The sequence below is a fragment of the Taudactylus pleione genome, unplaced genomic scaffold (genome assembly GCF_031769625.1).
Source record: "Taudactylus pleione unplaced genomic scaffold, aTauple2 ptg000040l, whole genome shotgun sequence".
NCBI lineage: Eukaryota > Metazoa > Chordata > Amphibia > Anura > Myobatrachidae > Taudactylus > Taudactylus pleione.
This window is the reverse complement of record NW_028284442.1, coordinates 20681129-20700849: the sequence shown is the minus strand read 5'-3', so window position 1 is coordinate 20700849 and position 19721 is coordinate 20681129. Positions and strand designations below refer to the sequence as shown.

The 19721-nt window shown below is 41.0% G+C and overlaps 1 protein-coding gene across 5 annotated transcripts in view; it reads left to right on the top strand.

Annotated features, from left to right (window-relative positions):
* HAL (histidine ammonia-lyase) overlaps positions 1-18855 on the top strand; it is a 59171-nt gene extending 40316 nt beyond the window's left edge. For 3 of the 5 annotated variants that reach the window (XM_088454591.1, XM_088454592.1, XM_088454593.1), the window contains 6 exons: positions 474-539; positions 638-803; positions 6876-7010; positions 13613-13721; positions 13816-13885; positions 17508-18854. In XM_088454591.1, the coding sequence (XP_088310717.1) occupies positions 474-539; positions 638-803; positions 6876-7010; positions 13613-13721; positions 13816-13885; positions 17508-17663 (702 nt within the window). In that variant the 3' untranslated portion in view covers positions 17664-18854. Of the gene's footprint in view, positions 1-473; positions 540-637; positions 804-6875; positions 7011-13612; positions 13722-13815; positions 13886-17507 lie in introns of all 5 variants that reach the window. The other 2 variants (XM_088454594.1, XM_088454595.1) reach the window with 1 other exon arrangement.
* The last annotated feature ends 866 nt before the right edge of the window (positions 18856-19721 follow it).

Below are 19721 nucleotides of genomic sequence, written 5' to 3'. Positions count from 1 at the left end.
CTGGCATTCCCTGACTTACTTCAGACTAGTCGGACTAAACTGCGAGGTGAACTGAATAGCTCCAAGACCAACTCTCCGGCGCTATTCAACTTGCAGGAGGCACAATGCTTATCCTACTTAATGTGCAGACCACTGAGCGCCTCGGCTAGAGATAATTCGCCCCCTCAATTCTTAATCCTGCCGTGTCGGCACTGCATGATTATTGTTTCCAGTAATGATTCTGTGTGCTCAGGATTGTAATATACTTAGTAGTCATGATAAATAGTTGGGTTTAAATTTTTTAAATGAAGATTTAATTAGTTTGTGTCATTTTGTGCAATGGTTTCTTAGGGTGGCTGTACTGGAAATTAGTGAGGCTGTGTTGTTTTAGTAAATCTTTCCCTAAATTCTCCTTTAGTTTATTACTCTCTTGTGCGGGGCAGTATACAGTCCCAGAAAAAAAAAAAAGCAGTTTTCTTAACCAGTCCATAAAGATGGTTTTTGCAGAAAGAGGAGAGACCATATCAGGTGGGAATTTCCATGGTGAATACCCTGCAAAGGTAACATTTTCCCCATTTCCATCAGCTATTCTATGATAATCCTATAGATACTGTATTCCACAGGAGATGGAAGCTCTTTGACCCCTTGTGTATTACAGGCCTTGGATTATCTTGCCATTGGGGTCCATGAACTTGCCGCAATTAGTGAGAGGAGAATTGAAAGACTCTGCAACCCCTCTCTCAGTGAGCTGCCAGCATTTCTAGTTACAGAAGGAGGCCTAAACTCAGGCTTTATGATTGCACATTGCACAGCTGCTGCCCTAGGTATTATTTATTACAAGTTATGTATATAGTGCACACATTTCGCAACGCTTTACAGGGAATATTTGGTCACTTACATCAGTGATACAAAGAGAAATAATTGAAGGAACCAACGTACTAGTTAATCACTTGGACAATCCTGGATAATTGATGGTTGATGGTGCATCCATAGACTTTGTGTGATACACATAGAAAAAAATGCCTTTGCACTAGGCAAAGACAAGGGAAAAGACAAATAAATGTCTATACCGGGGCACTCTTTAACAACAATACAAAAGGAGAATAAGGAAAAAATGATAAAGCTTAAAACTTAACCTTTAATAATGAACCTAAAAAAGGGAAAGGTAAAAAAAGGGGGGAAAATGAAAAAAATCTCTCTCTGGGTTGAAAGCAATTATGAATAAACAATTAACTTGGTCACTAGAATAAGGAGTTATCTAGCATATAACACATGTCCATTTACAAACACAAGTATATAGCAAGGTTGGATATAGATAGATTCTGTACCCAGGAGAGAGAAATAACTTTTAACAAGTAGAAATATAAGTTACGCACACATATAACAATTATTAGTATGAATCATCAGGTTAATACCTCACATAAACAAAGTTATGTAAACAGAAATGTATTAAGCAAATTCTGGTGACAAAAGAAACTTATTTATGATACTTGTAATGACTCTGTCGCACAACAAATTTCAATATATATCATAAGGCAAAGATATTACTGATGCAATCCTCTATAGTTTTGTATTCACTAATTTAAATAAAATTGAGAATGGTATCACACAATAAGGCATCAGGTGACCAAGCCCTCCGGCGAAACGCGCGTCCTTCCTGCTACATTCGTAGCCTGCATGCTGTCCTCCACACACATGTGCTGCATACTGCTTTCCAGACCTCAGGTATTTCACTGTCTCTCCACCGTGCTTCTGCTCTGAGGCAATCAGCGGGTGACTCCCCCTGCAATACCGGCTGGTAACAGGGTTGTGTTACAGCTGACCTCTCAGTTGTCAGCAGTGTCTTCTCTCTTTTTTTTCTCCTGTGACCGCAGCGTTACCTCTCCGTTCTTTCCCTGTTTGATATAGATGGGGATAGTCGGTGGGAGTCGCGCTCCTGGGTCACAGGACTTGCTTTCTTCCTCTCCCTTCTTCGTTTTCACATATTTGCCACTATACCCTCAATTATATTTAATTTCATTACATAAGCTCTCATGAGCAGGGACCTCTTCCCTCATGTGCTTCTCTTTACATTTTCTTCTACTCTCTACTCCCCATTAGGGCACCTAACACGGGACCGCCAACTCCCGGCAGCTTATTGTGAGTGCTTTAATCACTATTTCAGCAATGTATATAAGTTGTGTCCCTGTCCTGCACTGTAATGTACTGTAAGTTACTTGTTTCTTGTTCACTTATTAGTTCTATGTACTATGTAAGGCGCTGCGGAACACTTGTGGCGCCATATAAATAAAGGATAATAATAATAATAATAATACATTTTTTATAGATATGTGTGTGCCCTCTCTCCTTGTGCTATATCATTGACCTAGCACTTATTTTGTTGTGAGATATATCTCTGCTCCGTGTGGCATTATTTGGTACTAACCTACTATATTTACCTATATCTCAGGGGCAGATTGGATTCACTTTAGCATACACATCTGTCATCTTTTCTATCCCTCCATCAAGCTCTCTCATTTGGGTCCCCTATCTGTTACTCCCTCTGCAATGCTATCTGTATCAGAGGAGAGATACACCTAGAAATCCCAGAAAGCAGAAGCGTTGCCTTTCTTTTCACCTGGGAGCAATGTAATACACACTCTCTCATCCCCTGTTGGATTAGACAGGCGACAGCAGAAGTGTGGTTTGCGCAATTATATCCCAGGTCTTACTTTCTTCTGTCTGGTCAAGGCCATCATTATTTACCTATAGGATCATTCACTTATTTATTCATTTAGTATTCTTTATTTTTGTGAAGCAGCGATTGGATTTAGAGTTCACCATTTTTACAATATCGCATTATACTTTGTGGATGTTTCCTATACTCAATGCATTGCACATTGCCTTATTGTGTGATACCATTCTCAATTGTATTTAAATTAGTGAATACAAAACTATAGAGGATTGCATCAGTAATATCTTTGCCTTATGATATATATTGAAATTTGTTGTGCGACAGAGTCATTATAAGTATAAGAAATAAGTTTCTTTTGTCACTAGAATTTGCTTAATACATTTCTGTGTACATAACTTTGTTTATGTGAGGTATTAACTTGATGATTCATACTAATAATTGTTATATGTGTGCGTAACTTATATTTCTACTTGTTAAAAGTTATTTCTCTCTCCTGGGTACAGAATCTATCTATATCCAACCTTGCTATACTTGTGTTTGTACATGAACATGTGTTATATGCTAGATAACTCCTTATTCTAGTGACCAAGTTAATTGTTTATTCATAAATTCTTTCAAATTCAGATTTTTTTTTTTTCATTTTTCCCCCCCCTTTTTTACCTTTCCCTTTTAAAGGTTCATTATTAAAGGTTAAGTTTTAAGCTTTATCATTTTTTCCTCATTCTCCTTTCGTATTGTTGTTAGAGAATGCCCCGGTATAGACATTTATTTGTCTTTTCCCTTGTCTTTGCCTAGTGCGAAGGCATTTTTTTCTATGTGTATCACTTACATCAGTCCCTGCCTTTGTGCAGCTTACAATCTATATTCCCTGTCACATGTACACACACTAGGGTTATTTTTTGGTCAGTTAATCTAGAGTACCAGTATATTTTTGGATTGTGGGACGTAACCGGAGTACCTATAGGAAACCCATGTAAGCACAGGGCGAATGTACAAACTTCACTTCGTTATGGCCATGGTGGGGATCAGTGGCATCATGAGTGAGGTGCAGGGTGTGTGGGCTGCACCCAGGTGTCACCCTTGAAGAGGGTGACACCAAAATGCCGACTCCTCAGTGACAGGAGCAGAGGGCTGCAGTGTGATATTCTCCTGCAGCACCCGGCTCCTGTCATAGAAGAGGAGCTGACAGTGCAGACTCTCATCTCCGGTGATGCTGGGCTGCCCCTGGAGTGATGTTATCGGGATCCCCGTGAGGCAATACCCCTTTATTTAGGCCATGCCCTCTTTTTGTCTGGGCGCGCCTCTGGTGCACCAGAGATATACAGAGTGCACACCAGGTGTCACTAGACCTAGTGGCACCTATAGTGTGAATGGAACCTAAGATATAGGTGAACTGTAATATAGGGCACGTTTGGTATCACTTGTGAAATATGGGAAAAGGAGGGTTTAGAGTTTTTGAAAAAGATCTATTATGTTGTTTAAATAATGTTTATGTTTGCAGTAAATGTACTAAAAATTCTCAATCACCTTATACTATTAAAACCTACAAACTGCAAGCCATTTTGATCCTGGAGATTGTGACTTTATGTAAAAAAACCGAACAATTGCATATTTTTAATTACTGTTACTTTTGCAGTGACATACAGTATCTATTTGGTATATTTGCTACCACTAACATTTAACACCTTTTTTAGACATTTCATCCTACACCTTCATTTTTTTTTTTTTTTCTTGATTACGGATAAAGCAGTGCATGTTAAGAATGCAATTCCTTATTTGGCCACTGTTAAGACAAATGGGAAACAGTCGGGAAGCCATTGGACAGAATCCCGACCGCCGGCTTCCAGACTGTATAATCCCGGCAAGGGTTAAATGACAGGCGTCGATATCCTGACGCATGTCACTTTCCCTACACCGGGAGCCCAACACCCGGCTTACCGATCGAAGGTAAGCCTGGGGACGGGCGCAGACAGCCACGGGGGGAGAGGGTTAGGTTTAGGGTTCCCGGGGGGGACTTAGGGTTAGGAGGTGGGGAAGGGGGGGGTTAGGTTTAGGCACTTAGAGGGGGGATTAGGGTTAGGCACCCCTAAGGGAGGGTTAGGGGGTAGAATAGGTTAGTGAGTACTTACCTTTCATCGATCGGGATTTTCACTGCTGCCGGGATGCCGCTGCGGCCGGTGGTAAATCATACTGAATTAAGACAAATATACCCACTTGATTATAATGATGAAGTGAGGAGATATGAATTCCACCATTTCTGATCACAATAGTAACCCCCATAGATTTATAATGTGGTTGCTGCATTGTGAGATTTACCAAGCTCCGAAATGTGGAGCATTACAGAACATTGCTCCCGATAACTAATGCCATCTTAGATTACATTAGCCATTGTAGCCTATAGGCTACATACCGCAAAAGTTACCGGGAGAGGGACACACACGATCTCTCCCTGGCAATGGCCGCTTGCACATGCGTGATCTGATAACCATGCATTAGCGATCACTTTATTAGTATGCGTCACTGAGGCGGGCTCCTACCTAAGCCCCCTGTCCGTGTATGTGCTCTATGTTACGGACTACCACCTCAATTTCTTATTGCCCCATTAAGTGTTGATTAGAAATTATAAATATTGGGACCAAGTCCCGATAATAAATAGGTAAGTGCAGTAAAGCGATCATATGTAAACATGTTAGCCAGAGACGTTTTGAAAAGTCATATATTAGTTTTCTCAAATCATATGGTAACACACGAATTGTAATGAAGTGAAGACCTTCAAAAATAGGAATTCTGATGACACTTTAAGTAAAAAAAACAAAAGATTGTTTATGTATCCATACATGTACACTCTGCATATCAATTTACATCAGGTTATAAGTACTTAAATTGGAATACCAACATATGCCCTATTCAATTAGCCGCGAAAAGTCGGAATCTGCGAAAAAGTATCGCTGATTGCGACTTTTCGTCAGGCGGAAACTTATCTCCATATTCAATTACAAACACTTTCCGCGTACTCGAAAACTCAATGCAATGTAATAGGCGAAAAAGATTAGCCTATGGATAGGTGGAGAAAAAAAAGTGAAAAATCACTATTTTGGGGTGCAAAGGTGGGGAAACCTCTCAGCACCCTTGGGACAGCACCCCAAAGGATAACTGCGTAAAAAAAGAACTAAAAAAAAAATAGAGGAACACCCCAAAAAATTACTTTTTGATTGCAGGTGTATGCTGAAGGTGCGTTTTTTTTTATTTAAACTTCAGCGACTTTAAACCATGCTTGCACCCATTTTCACGTACCCCAAATTTGACAGGACTACTTCTTTTCACCAAAAAAACTGCTTAATGCTATTCTTCACCACTTGTGCAAAGACTCAAATTAGAAGAAATTGACACACCTTAAGTACCCCAAATAGCTTTATTAGGGCTAATCGGGGCCATGTACATTGATCCCCAATGTTAGTGCATCTATTAGGGGGTAAGGCTGATTTTCCCAATTCCGATAGCACTTTTCGGCTGGTTTGCATTTGCCGAGTTGCGTTTCCATGACTGGAGGGCGAATCGCTGGGAAGTGCGTGATAAGTTTCAGCGGCTAAAATACACGATGTGGGTGAAAAGTCCGGCAGGCGAAAAAGTATCGCGGGTGCGAAACTAATTGAATGCGGGCCATAAATAGAGAAAATATATTCATAGCATTATTCCTACTGGTGTTAAAATACATGATTTTCATTTTTAGTGTTTGCACCGTGGCTCTGCTTTTTGTAGCTGTGTGCTTCATTTAGTTGTGTTTACCAGATGTATGGGAACCAATAGAGTGTCTTCAATAAATTAAACATCGCCCTCCTTTGCCTGCAAGCGCTTGTTGCCATCCCATGCAATCACGATTGACATGCGGTGTCACTGGCATTTAATAAAATACCACAGTGTGACCAGCAGTTTACATGCAAATTTGCTCAAAGGAAGGAAAGAATGTCTCCTCCGACAATAGAACGGGTAATCCCACCTACAAACACACCCACATTTCATCCAACTCCGATACTTATAGAATCTCTTGAGTGTTAACACAAGCTATTCTGTATGGCTCTTTTTATCATATTACTGTGTTTGGGATTTTTGTTTTTTCTTTTATTTCTGCAAATGCATACATTAAAGCACATCTAACTTTGACCGTTTCTGACTAATTTTGTTGCTCTCTTTATTGTAATGTTTTTCTCTTTTTTTGCACCAGTTTCTGAAAACAAGACTTTGTGCCATCCATCCTCTGTGGATTCCCTCTCAACCAGTGCTGCTACTGAAGATCATGTGTCTATGGGAGGCTGGGCAGCAAGGAAAGCTCTAAGAGTCATTGAACATGTAGAACATGGTAGGATTTGAATTCTTCTGAAACATGTTGCTTATATGGGGTGTGCAATAAGTTTCCGGATGCCCAAAATTTATTATATTTACAAACAAAGTGAACATTACATTTTTCAAAGAGTCTATGCAAAATTGCCTGCACTCAAACCATTTGGTGAAGCAGCTGGACCAATTCAAAGCAGGTTTGTCTTCTACATGCTGGATGAAGGTCTCCACTGCGGCTTCCGGTGACTCAAAACGAATCCCACGCATCTTGAGTTTGAATTGTGAGAACCCCGCTGGAAGTGGCTTCCAGCACTTGCGGCAGGCATAGGTTGGTGTACCAGTCCCCAGTGACTGTGCTCTGCTGCACAAGTGGTACAGCAGCTACATGACCAGTCTTGGCCACAAAAACAACCACCATTTGCTTGGCCACGCTGCGATCACACTGCAACCTCTGTGATGGTGCACCTCCAACTGGGGTCCACTGGGCAGACTGTTTGGTCTCAGAGGCGAAACTTTAGATCCAGGATTAGTCACCAGTGATGATCTACCATACAGAATTTGAGCGGCCACCATCAAACCTGGTCAGCATGTTGTGGCACCAAGTGTGCGGAAACATTGCTCAGGCCAAGCTTTTCATGGAGTATCGAGTGGAAGGAGCCCAATGTGATGCCTATCTCCTTCTCTAACTGGGCCACAGTCACCCTAGCGTCCACCTCAACTATGGCCTTTACGGTAGCAACGTTATCCTCGGTGATGGCAGACACAGGCCAAAGCGCTCCTAGTCTTACAGGGAATATCTCTCATGCTGAAATTCTGGACACCACTCAAACACAGTGGTTCAGGATGGGACTTCCTCCCCAAAAGTAGCTTGCAGCCAGTCAAAACTCTCCTGTTGTCACAGACCATTTTTGTAGTCGTAGAAGATCATGGCTCTCCAGTGGCTTCTGTTGCACCATAATGAGTTACTTGAAGAAAGTGAACAAGCTGACACTTTTGGTGTACAGTGCTGCTTATATACGGTTCTGTGCCCTGAAATTTCTCAAGAACTTTGGTTGTGAACTGTAATCTCTGACTAGTCAGATTGTGTCTACTCTACCTATACACTACACATCTGGAACTTATTGCACACCCCTATGCAAATGCATACTTGCCGAATCAAGTTTGGTTGTGAACACAAAACAAAAGATCCCTCCCACCATCTGAGTTATAATCACCCCCTCTTTAACTTCCCCCTTACCTTCCAATCTGAAGACTCCTGCTTACAAGACAGCCCTGAAACTGATCGCACTTCCCTTACAGTACAATAGAATGGGAATACAATTAATCATTGATGTTTTTATAGTTTGATTGTGGGAAATGACGCATGAGGACATTATTTTGTGGAACCCTATTTCTTCATATGGGACGGATGATTATGCATTTTCTAGGTGTCTGTCACACAATATTGTTTGTGTGTGCTTAGGGCTGATTCAGGCCCTAAGCACGCACAGTGATTCAGGCCCTAAGCACGCACAGGTATGCAAACCCCATGGTTACTGATCGGTACATGCGCAGGATCTGTACTACACATATGCTAATCAGTATCTGCGAGATTGCTTGCTGTGCCCTCAAGCCGTTCGGGGTAGTGGTCTGGTCTGTGCTGCCCCCATTTCGTAGGCGTGCCGAGGCCAGGGTCTGGGTCTCCCGATGCAGGTTTTCTGGCCCCGGCAGAGGAGTTCTGTCGGCCAGTCTGAGTAAGCTGAGATCGCCGATGACTGTTACTTCAGACACAGCACTCTGATCTGCAATGCCGGTAGAAGGCGTCATTGGTCCTTAGACTCCTCCTGCAGCTAGGATATTAGCTGTACGCACTGGCTGTGCAGTATTGTACAAAGTTTCGGCGACAGTGCCATACCATACAGCTAGGCCCTTAGTCACACGTACACCTTTACCGTGTGGAGACAATCCACTTTTGCTCTGGTTATCACCTTTCTTCCATTCAGGATAATATATTTCTCATCTTGGAACATACTTGCGCCTTCCCTCCTGCATTCCGTGGGAGCATCCCGCTTTAAGGTAGGAGCTCCCGCTATCCCGCAATATAAAGTGAATCCCCCGTTTTAAACACTGCCCCGTCATAAATCCGGACTGCGCATGCATGGTACGAGACGCTTGTCTGGACGTCACACTTGTTATAGGCCGGCCACTGTGGGGTTGTGAGTAGCGGTGGCCGGCCGCCTAACCCTACCCGATCCCAGTGTGGCTGTATGTGAGAACATACACAGGTGGTCGGCAGTGTCGTGCTGCGACAGCACTGCCTTTACTGCCACAGTGCCCTTACCTCCTCTCCACAATACAGCGGGACCCCTTCCTCTTCTGCAGCAACTACGAGAACTGAGCAGCAGCAGCAGAGTCATGTGAACTTGGTAAGTAACTGTGGAGACTGCACACTGGCCCGGGAAGGTGATAGTGATATATGAGGGGAGGGGACACACTATGTGGTATTATTATTATATAGGGGAGAGGGGACTGTACAGTGAGATATGAGGGGGAATAACACAGCTCCCAGCACACACACTATGTGGTATTATATAGAGGAGAGGGGACTGTACAATGATATATGACACATCCTGCACCGCTGCAACAGCATTGAGACACCAGCCCACACACAGCAACTGGACAGCCGTTACTCTTACCCACAACCCCCAGCACCTGCATTTTGCAGTATCCAACCCTGATCTCACGTTATTTTCGGGGTGGCACCCCTTAGTAGAAATGAATATGTTAGTGTATAGATCACTTTCAGTAGATGTACATGGAAGTGACGTAGAGTGAGGGCGGAAGTGTGGTTTCATGCCGATAAAGGCCACCAAAAATAGAAATTTGTTCGCTCGCCACAAGTTTATATTTCCCCTCCATGTGCTCATGGATAGTAACTAATGATGTTGGACAGTGAGTGATGACGTCAGGGTACATCTACTGAAGGGGATCTATCCTCTACCAAATAGATATGCTCATAGGTAAAGCTAGACACTCCCTTTGGGCAGAGCATGGCACACCCCTCGATGGCACATACTGCAACCGACTATAATTTCCCTGAAACTAATTTTCAAAAGTAAGCAAGTATATCTTGGAATTTGACAGTGAGTACTTTAGCCGCCATGCACCTTCCAATTTAGGAACATGCAGCACATCCTTTACTGGTACTGCCAAATTTCTGCTGTTTGTATTAGAGAGCATTGAGTTGTCCAATTCCTTCAGTAGTGATACTACATCTTCAAGATGAATGACTTCTTTGTGTTATACTGGTCAAGTTCTGTGGAGAAGTTTCTGTCACTCGTCATGTGACTCAGGGCTGGATTAAGGGCAGGGCGACGGGCGGTCGTCCTGGGGCCCCCACACACTGTCCCTGGCCACATGCCCGGTGAAAAGGTTGATCGCAATCTACTGGAAGCTCACGGAGCTCCCGCCTGTAGATCGCGATCAACTTATGGTAAGTGGGAACGTTGGCCTCTGAATACTGATCGCTTCAGAGGCCAGCATTCCCAGTGATGCAGTGCGCGGTGACGTCACCTGCGCACTGCAGAGGAGCCTGCGCGCCAGATCCAGCAAACAGCGGCAGTAGCAGTAACGGTGGGACTCGAGAGCTATGACAGCGTGGAGCGAAGACCGGTACGTTTTTTTTAACAGGGGTGTGGGTGGGTATGGAGAGCTACTGGGGGTACTACTTTATGGGGCACATCTACAGGGGGCATTTAAGAAGAGGCACAACTACTGGGGGCATTGTAGGGGCATTGGAGGAAAGGCACAAATACTGGGGGCATTGGAGAAGGGGCACAAATACTGGGGGCATTTAAGAAGAAGCACAACTACTGGGGGCATTGCAGGGGGCACAAATACTGGGGGCATCGCAGGGGGCACAAATACTGGGGGCATCGCAGGGGGCACAAATACTGGGGGCATCGCAGGGGGCACAAATACTGGGGGCATTGGAGGGGGCACAAATACTGGAGGCATTGGAGGAAAGGCACAAATACTGGGGGCATTGGAGAAGGGGCACAACTACTGGGGGCATTGCGGGGGGCACAAATACTGAGGTCATTGGAGGAAAGGCACAACTAATGGGGGCATTAAAGAAGAGACAACTATTGGGGGCATTGGGGAAAGGCACAAAACTGGGGGCATTGCAAAAGGGGCACAACTACAGGGGGCATTGCAGAAGGGGCACAACAACTGGGGGCATTGGACATCAGGCAGATAGACCGGTTTGTGTATATTTATTTTTTATATATATAACTTATTGATAGGGGCCCCCACACGTTTGTTGCCCAGGGACCCCACAGAACTTAATCTGGCCCTGATGTGACTTATTGCTCCTGCATCCACACACCAGCAATGTATGACCTTAAGTTGCTTTATAAGTTCCACTCCACTGATTTGTGCATGCATCAGTCAGTGGTGTTTTAACGTTGTTTGGACCCTTGTGGGATTTTATCTGTTGCTTGGTGTTCCATATTGAGCATTTTTTTCTCTGTGTTGCTATTTTATACATCTAAACCATGGTCTCATTTCCTTAATGTATGACTTTATACCTGCAGTTTTATGTGCTGTTCCGGTGGTGCCACCTTTACATGTACTCCTTCAGGAGGAAGGTTTCTTTACACATCTATAAGTCTGGTTTTTACAAAGTCTAGTTTTAATTCCACTTGAGATGTTATTTCCAGGGCATTAATCAGTGCACGGTATGTGTTGGGTAGCCTATACTGCTACCACATGGTTACACTTTATCTCCACCCATTGACCAAACTTGTACTTCTATCTGTAGCATTTCATTTATATGCTCCAGCATGTTCCTTCCTTTGCTAAGTGATATCTGTAAATTATTTGTCATAGATTCTAATGTTAATTAAAAAGAATCCCAGGCGCTGAGAAGGAGATACTTTTTAATTACCAGTACTCAGCAGCTGTGTAGGGTAGCCAGCCCCCAAAAAAATCTAAATACAGAAATCTAAATACAGAAATACACAGCGCTCAATTATGGTAATAAAAACACAATTATTTATTGATTGTAAATATTACTTATTTATTTGAACAGACCACGAGTAGATCATTAGCAATATAAAATATTACAATGCCATTTGTAGCTACAACATGTACTAAAAAACTAATCCTAAAAATAAAAACTCACCACAACTGCATATACTGTACATTCAAAAAGGGATTAAATATACATAATGTTATAAATTCTATAATAAAAGCGTTTACAAATGTCCATATATGCCCAATAAAAAGCACTTGAATTGAATCCAAAAAAGGGAAAAACTTGTATGTGCCTATACATGTGTATATTCTGTGCCCAATTATCCCTTATACTGTAATTCTGATATGGTAACTGCTGCTTTTATAGTTGGAAAAGGCACACTGAATTGTGTTGAGGGCTTCCCAGTGGGACCACGGACGAATCTCCAGCACAGCTGCAGATTTTTTTCAAAGGAAATGGGTGAAAAAATCGTCAGGACGGAAGAAATGCATTAGGGGAATTTATAATTATCTCACCAGTTTCACCACCTATCAGGGGCATCGGAGCTATTTATGTTGGGGGTAGGGCAATATAATTTAATTTTTGCGGCGGCTCTCCCCCATTACCCCCTCCGTCACAGCAGGAAGGAAGGGGCTATGCTTATAGCAATAGGCTGCACAGCCCCTGCACTCCGAGAGGAGGAGATGTAAAGTGCAGTCTTTTAACTTAAAGACTGCACATTACATCTCCTCCTACTTGCAGTGGCTGGGGCTGTGCAGCCTATTGCTAAAATGCACAGCCCTGACCGTTCGAAGCCACCACTATCCATCCGCGGCTGCCGCTCTCTGAAATGTTTGAATGTATATGCAAATGTGGTGAGTTTTTTATTTTTTAGAATCAGTTTTTTTATTTCCAACAATTTTGATTTTTTTTTTGGTAGAAATATCAGAAAAAGGAATTCAGTACAATAGGCTCTCAAAGAAGATTGCAAAATCGGTACAGTTCCATAGGTATAAATAACACGAAAAACTACCTTCAGTAGTACAATACATATTAATAGAAAAAGAAAACATAAAAAATGCATTCAAAAGTTAATATACTACTGAATAATACATTGAAATTTAAACAATGAGAAATCGGTTTCGTTCTGGAGTTTTCTATATAAAAAATAATTCTTATCAATATAAGACTTTAACAATTTAAACAGAGAATCCACCTAATTCCCCTTCCCACCCTAGGATCATTTTTTTTTAGTACGTGTTGTAGCTACAACTGGTATTGTAATATGTTATTTTTATATTGATTTACACATGATCTGTTCAAATAATTAAGTAATACTTACAATCATTATGTAATTGTGTTTTTATTACCCTACTTGAGCACTGTGTATTTCTGTATTTTTGTTATTCTAATGTTAATGAATATATAAAACTACTTATTGAACTGTCTTTAACAACACTTTATCCAAAAATCTATAATTCTTGATAGAATAGGGCAGCTAGGTGTATTGCCTCTACGTCCTTTTGTGAACTGCCCCATTGGGATAAGAGTATTTTCTATCTATAATATAACCAGATGAAATGTCCATGACATGCTGATTGTTAATCAGATTTTCTCTTTTGCAGTGTTGGCTATTGAGCTGCTTGCAGCCTGCCAGGGAATAGAATTTCTACGCCCTCTTAGAACCACAACTCCATTGGAGAAAGTCTATGACCTTGTTCGCTCTGTTGTTAGGTAAAAGCAAATAATATCTCAGAGTTTGTGTTTTGAAAGCCTAACTATTGTGTGGTTAATGATCAATTAATGTTCCACATTTGCCTTTTTCTAGGCCTTGGATGAAGGACCGCTTCATGGCCCCAGACATTGAGGCAGTTCACCGATTACTTGTTGACCAAAAGGCAAGAGGCTTTTTTTTCTTTTAACTATTCACTACAATATGTGTATGGAAATTGTTAAACCAATGAGAAATCTGCAGGTACGTTTGGATTGTCCACAGGCATAATCGGCGGTTGTCCATTGATGCTTGCAATGCTGCACTGATACTTGGCATGGTTCTGAAGAAATGAGATGATTCCAAATGTGGCAGCACTTCATTTATAGGGATGCAAATATGGGAACACTTACAACATTTCTAGGGATGATTTTTATTTTATACCAGTGCTGGGCTTTTAAATACCATGAGGCACTTGTAATCATAATGCATGTATTCCATTTATTGGTCACTCCTTTGTTTATGGTATTGATTAAGAACATGTAAGGCCTAATGACATATACAGTTCATGTCAGATGGTTTTTACTATGGCACATGATTAATCTACATTTACAAGCACATCCCATGTCAGTGTGATATTACAGTTTTCTCCACTGACAAATGAAACCATTGAGAAAAATACACATAGTTGATATATTTATATACATATTAGCACTCCTTAATAATAACGCCACAATTCTCTTGTAACTGGATTATTGGTCATATGTGAAGTAATGTTTCCACTTTCATTTTAACACATATAAGCAATAGACCTAATGGTTTTCAGCTAACGTGTGAATACCACTAGTGACTAAATTATGTAGTGTTAATTGATTTTGTCCTGTGAATTTCTTGTAGTTGTATTGTGGCTCTTTGGCACCTGAAGGGAAAACCAGTTAGGAGAAGTAGAGTAAATTATTAATGTGTTGTACACACTTTAGATGGAAGCAAAGCTAGCATGTAAACAATGGCAAAGGTCTCTAATCCAAATAGCTAAGTACATATTTATTTAACCAAACCGTGACCCAACCACTACACTAGCTTAGCATTTCCTTATCTTTCCTCATTGACCCATGGTATAAGAGACATTGGGAAGCTGGGAAAACATCAGCTGTCTTAGTAAGGAGAGCTGCATGTTGTCACAGTACAATGGTCTTTTATAGGTGCATGTAATCCCAATGAGTATTTGTGGGGTCTATTTACTAAGAAGAGGAGACAGAGTGAAAAGTGATTAGGTGCCAGCCAATCAGCTGCCAACTGTCATCTCACAGGCTGTGTTTAAAAAATGACAGTTGGGAGCTGATTGGCTGGTACCTTATCACTTTCCACTCTGTCTCCTAACACTGCTTAGTAAATAGACCCCTGTATATTAAAGAAATGTGAAGAGATTATCCAAATAAGGGATTTATGCATCAAGCAGTGAAAAGCGTGGACCACTGGAGTAATTGCCCATAGCAACCAATCCGCTCCTACCTGTTATTTTGCAGACTGTACTTGATAAATGCTACTTCAAAGTTGATTGGTTGCTATGGGCAACTTCTTCACTGGTTCACTTCTCCACACTTTTCATAGCCAGTCAGATGCTTTCTTTTATTTTCTATAGAGTGCTAGAATCCGATAATGCTGTACCCAGAGCAATCACTTCTTTCTGTGTAACAGTCATTGACCTCAATGCCTCACTAGAGTGTATCGGTTGTTGAGGTTTTAACTATGCTGAAACAGCTTACTGCATTAAACACTATGAAAAACAACCAGTGTAATTATTTTCTAGTAGAATTTTAGTAGTATTTAGGATTTCAGGTTTTAGTTTATTCTTTCTGGGGATTTTGATTCTTAGATCATATCTTCTTTTTATTTTAATGACAAACTATTAATTAAAATTGAGAAAAACAGTCCTTTTTCTTTTTGCATGTTTAAATATGGGAGAGAGACTCCCTTACTAATATTACCCCACCCTAAGTTATAAAGCCGCCACTGTTACAAAGCTATAAATCAGGTTGAACACGGGATACAGACCTGCTAATACACTAACAGTAGAAATCACAAAACAAATAGTAGCACTAAACATAAATGACATATGTAGAATAGTAATGATATACATATATGGCATTAAGTTTCAATAAAAAAGTATTTAATATAATAAAATGTCACTATACTCTTGCATTAAATGTATAAGTAATTAAACTCACAGTACTGGTGTGACAAAATAAAAGAACAAATAATCTCACCCACAACCCTTAGAGTCCCAAATCTGCCTGTTTATACACAGCACCACTTTGGTGGGCACTGGGAGAGCCAAAGTGCGCATATATTTAGGACTGTCCATCAGATGTTGATCCTAGTCACCGATAGAGGGATGTCCCTTTTTAGATATTCAGGACCTTTCAAATGATGGGTCCTCAGATAGCACAGTGTCCATATGTGGTATAGTCCAAGGTAAAGATGGTATCTGCTTACTCCCAGTTAACTTTTGTCCTTTTTGATCCCAAGGGCTGGTTCAGGCTGTCCAATAGTAATCCGAAACAAGTAGGTCCAGTGAGGATTGGGTGAGGGTGATTTTTTTAAAAGCTGCACCCTGATGCAGCGAAATGCGTTAATTATCCATGTATCGTCACCCTCACCCAATCCTCACTGGACCTACTTGTTTCGGATTACTATTGAACAGCCTGAGCCAGCCCTTGGGATCAAAAACGACAAAGTTAAACTGGGAGTAAGGTGAGATTATTTGTTCTTTTATTTTGTCACACCAGTACTGTGAGTTTAATTACTTATACATTTAATGCAAGAGTATAGTGACATTTTATTACATTAAGTAAATACTTTTTATTGAATCTTAATGCCATATATGTATATCATTACTATTCTACATATGTCATTTATGTTTAGCGCTACTATTTGTTTTGTGATTTCTACATTTGTCAGGGAGTGACTATCCTTTATTACAGTAGCTGCTTGGTTGAACTATTTATTCCAGTGCCTGTTTTATACCATATTGGTATCCATTTCTTTCTGTTCAACCTAACAGTGTCTGCATTCTCTTAACTGTTTTATACCCCTTTTATTATTATTATTATTATTATTATTATTCTCATTTATTTATATGGTGCCTCAAGTGTTCCGCAGCGCCTTACAAAGTGCATAAAGAAATAGGTGACCAGTGACTTACAGAACAATACAATACAATACAGTAAAGTCTCATGTCTAATCCGGGATTTGGAACACTGTGCCAAACCAGGTCAGACCTGGGACAGACCACTTTTACACCATGGTCCCAACCTGGGTTATTCCCAGGTCAGCGTCGCTTACATTACACATGGATGCTGTTGTCATCTTCAAGCGCCAGAAGGATACATCATCTCATCATCCGTTCCCCATGCTGTAAACGGGACGCAGGTCGGATGACTTGGGTAATCTGTTTACACTGCAGGGTTCCATGGGTTGTTCCAGTGTTAAACCCTGCAAGCTACACGGGTTAGATTGCCGGGTCACTCAACCCTGGCCCCTTTTACACTGAGCCTCGACCCAGGTTGACACGTCGATGGAAAAGGGGTGTAACTCACATATGGATCCTGTTCTTTTGACAGTCACTATGTGAAATAGTGGCTGTGTTATAGCAACTTTACCAGTTTTATAAATGTGCCAACTTACCTAAAACCAATATCTACAGGGTATGTATTAAACGCATGAAAATGGACCTTGAAAATAGAATTATAAAATTAATAATTACATTTTGTATGTGTCTAATGCTTACAACCACTTTTATCTTGTAGATTTGGCAAGTGGCAGAACCATATATTGAGAAATATAGAATAGAGCATATTCCTGAATCCAGACCAGTGTCTCCTACAGCCTTCTCAGTGGATTCCATGACGTTGAGTAACTCATGTACACACGTTCACCATGATCAACATGAGACTTTGGGCTAACTATTGTTTCTGGAATATGTTGTGTTAGTGCAATGTTTGTAACCTTGTAACAATTACATTCTAAGCTCAATATACTATACAATAGCTATATATGTTTGGTGTAATCATTTACTTTGTTGAAAGCATTTCATATAATGTTAAGTAGTGATTGAAAAGAGTGCTGTTTAGTTGTTGTTTTTAGATAACACAGATAATAAAAGTTGTTGTTTTTTTTTTACAGTGTGAAGGATGTTATGCTGATGGGTAAAAAAAACCCCAAAACATACAAAAGCCCCCCCCAAAAAAACCCAGACAATAAAGCTATTAGTATTGTTTATTTCTATATCACCAATAATCTTATACAGCGCTGTACAGAGAATACATAATGAGTCCCTGCCCCAGTGTAGCTTACAGTCTAAGCTCCCATCCAACGTAGGCATGTCTGACCGTTTATATGCAGTTTCCTGTGTGTGTATAAATCTATTATTGTGTGCCCCTCTGCAGCATGAGTCCTTTCTGTGTGTTAACGATACTGCCTTTGAACCTCTATATACCCCTGCCTATACCTTCTAATATCCTACCTATAAACCTCTAAGGATGACGCTAATTTGCGTACGCAGTAATACAGTAAATAAAGACTCCAGGCCCAGAACCTGTGGTTCCAAAGCACACAGTATTATTCAAGTAAAAGTACAGCAGTTACACGCTATGATCCTCATATAATCTTAGCGCAAAGAGATTATACAGACCCAAGTACAATTATACATACGCAGCGCTCTCTGGTCCAGATGTAGGGATCAGCAAAAAAACCCTCGTCAATCAGCATTCAGCACGAAGACTAGGAACCCAGGGTCAGAGCACACATATTTATACCCCCCAGAAATAAACAACACAATAGAGAAGTTTGTTGCTAATACCATTGGTCCTAAAGGAGAGGGCATATGTTACAAGGCATTTAACGGGTTGGTTCAAATAGACACAGCCCAGCCTCTAACAACTGGTGGTCTGTGGTTTCCCGCCTCATGCAAATCCTAACAGTTGTTCATATAATGTACATTTTGTTGCTTGAAGCCTCTGCGGTCCATAAGTTGAGAATGCATGTTGCGATCTCTCCATCGATATTACCGGAATATTGTTGAGAGAGTACGCATCAGTACAATACCAAACATGGCTTACTTATAACGTATAAAACCTTAGTTATGAAATAACCTTTATTTCCTAGCAATGATAATAAATGTGCATACTTGAATCTTATACCTTAAAGCTTATGGAACCTTTTATGTGAATATGTAATATGTGAGTATGTGGGGTTTGATGTAAAGACGCTAGTTAACTTGGGGCAGATGCGTGTGCATGGAGTTAATATTCAGCGTTTTCATACAGGGTCTTATGCATTCGCTAATATGCGACTAGTTAACAGCGCAATTGTGTGTATTAATGTGTGTATGAGAAATGGTGAAAGATGCAATCGCATGATGCTAATAGTAATATCGCCACATGTACTAAAGTGTGAGTTTATCTAAAATGGCGCTTAGGCGGCCATTCGCAAGATGACATCGCTGCGATCCAATTTTAAACTGATCTTGTCTCAGCCAATTATCCAGCTTCGACAGTGTGAGAAGAGCTGCAGTGCTTGTGGCTGTCAGACTTGCCTTACATGCTGCGTGCCTGCATGCTGTGCTTCGATGGTACTGATGTTTATGCTGTTGCACTTCGTCGTACGGATACGAGAAGGCAGCAGTGGGCGTAACTATGCTCCGGTATGCCTCATTTAATGGCTGATATTCATGAGACTCTAACATTCATTTATTTTTAAACTAAATTGTTTTTATTTGCTTTCTTGTTGAAAAGTAATGATAACAAAGTAATGTATTGGTACATGTGCCATTCGCTACATGTATTCAAGAACAACATCAAACAAGGTGACGGCCAAACCGCTGCAAGTAGTGTAACAGACATAAATAGAAAACATAACTGTTGAGTAATATGTGAAGAGTGTATGGGGACAGCAAAGCAAGAGCGTAAGGAAAGAAGGAAGAAGAAAAACAGGCAAGAAAAGACTGCACAAGATAGTAGATC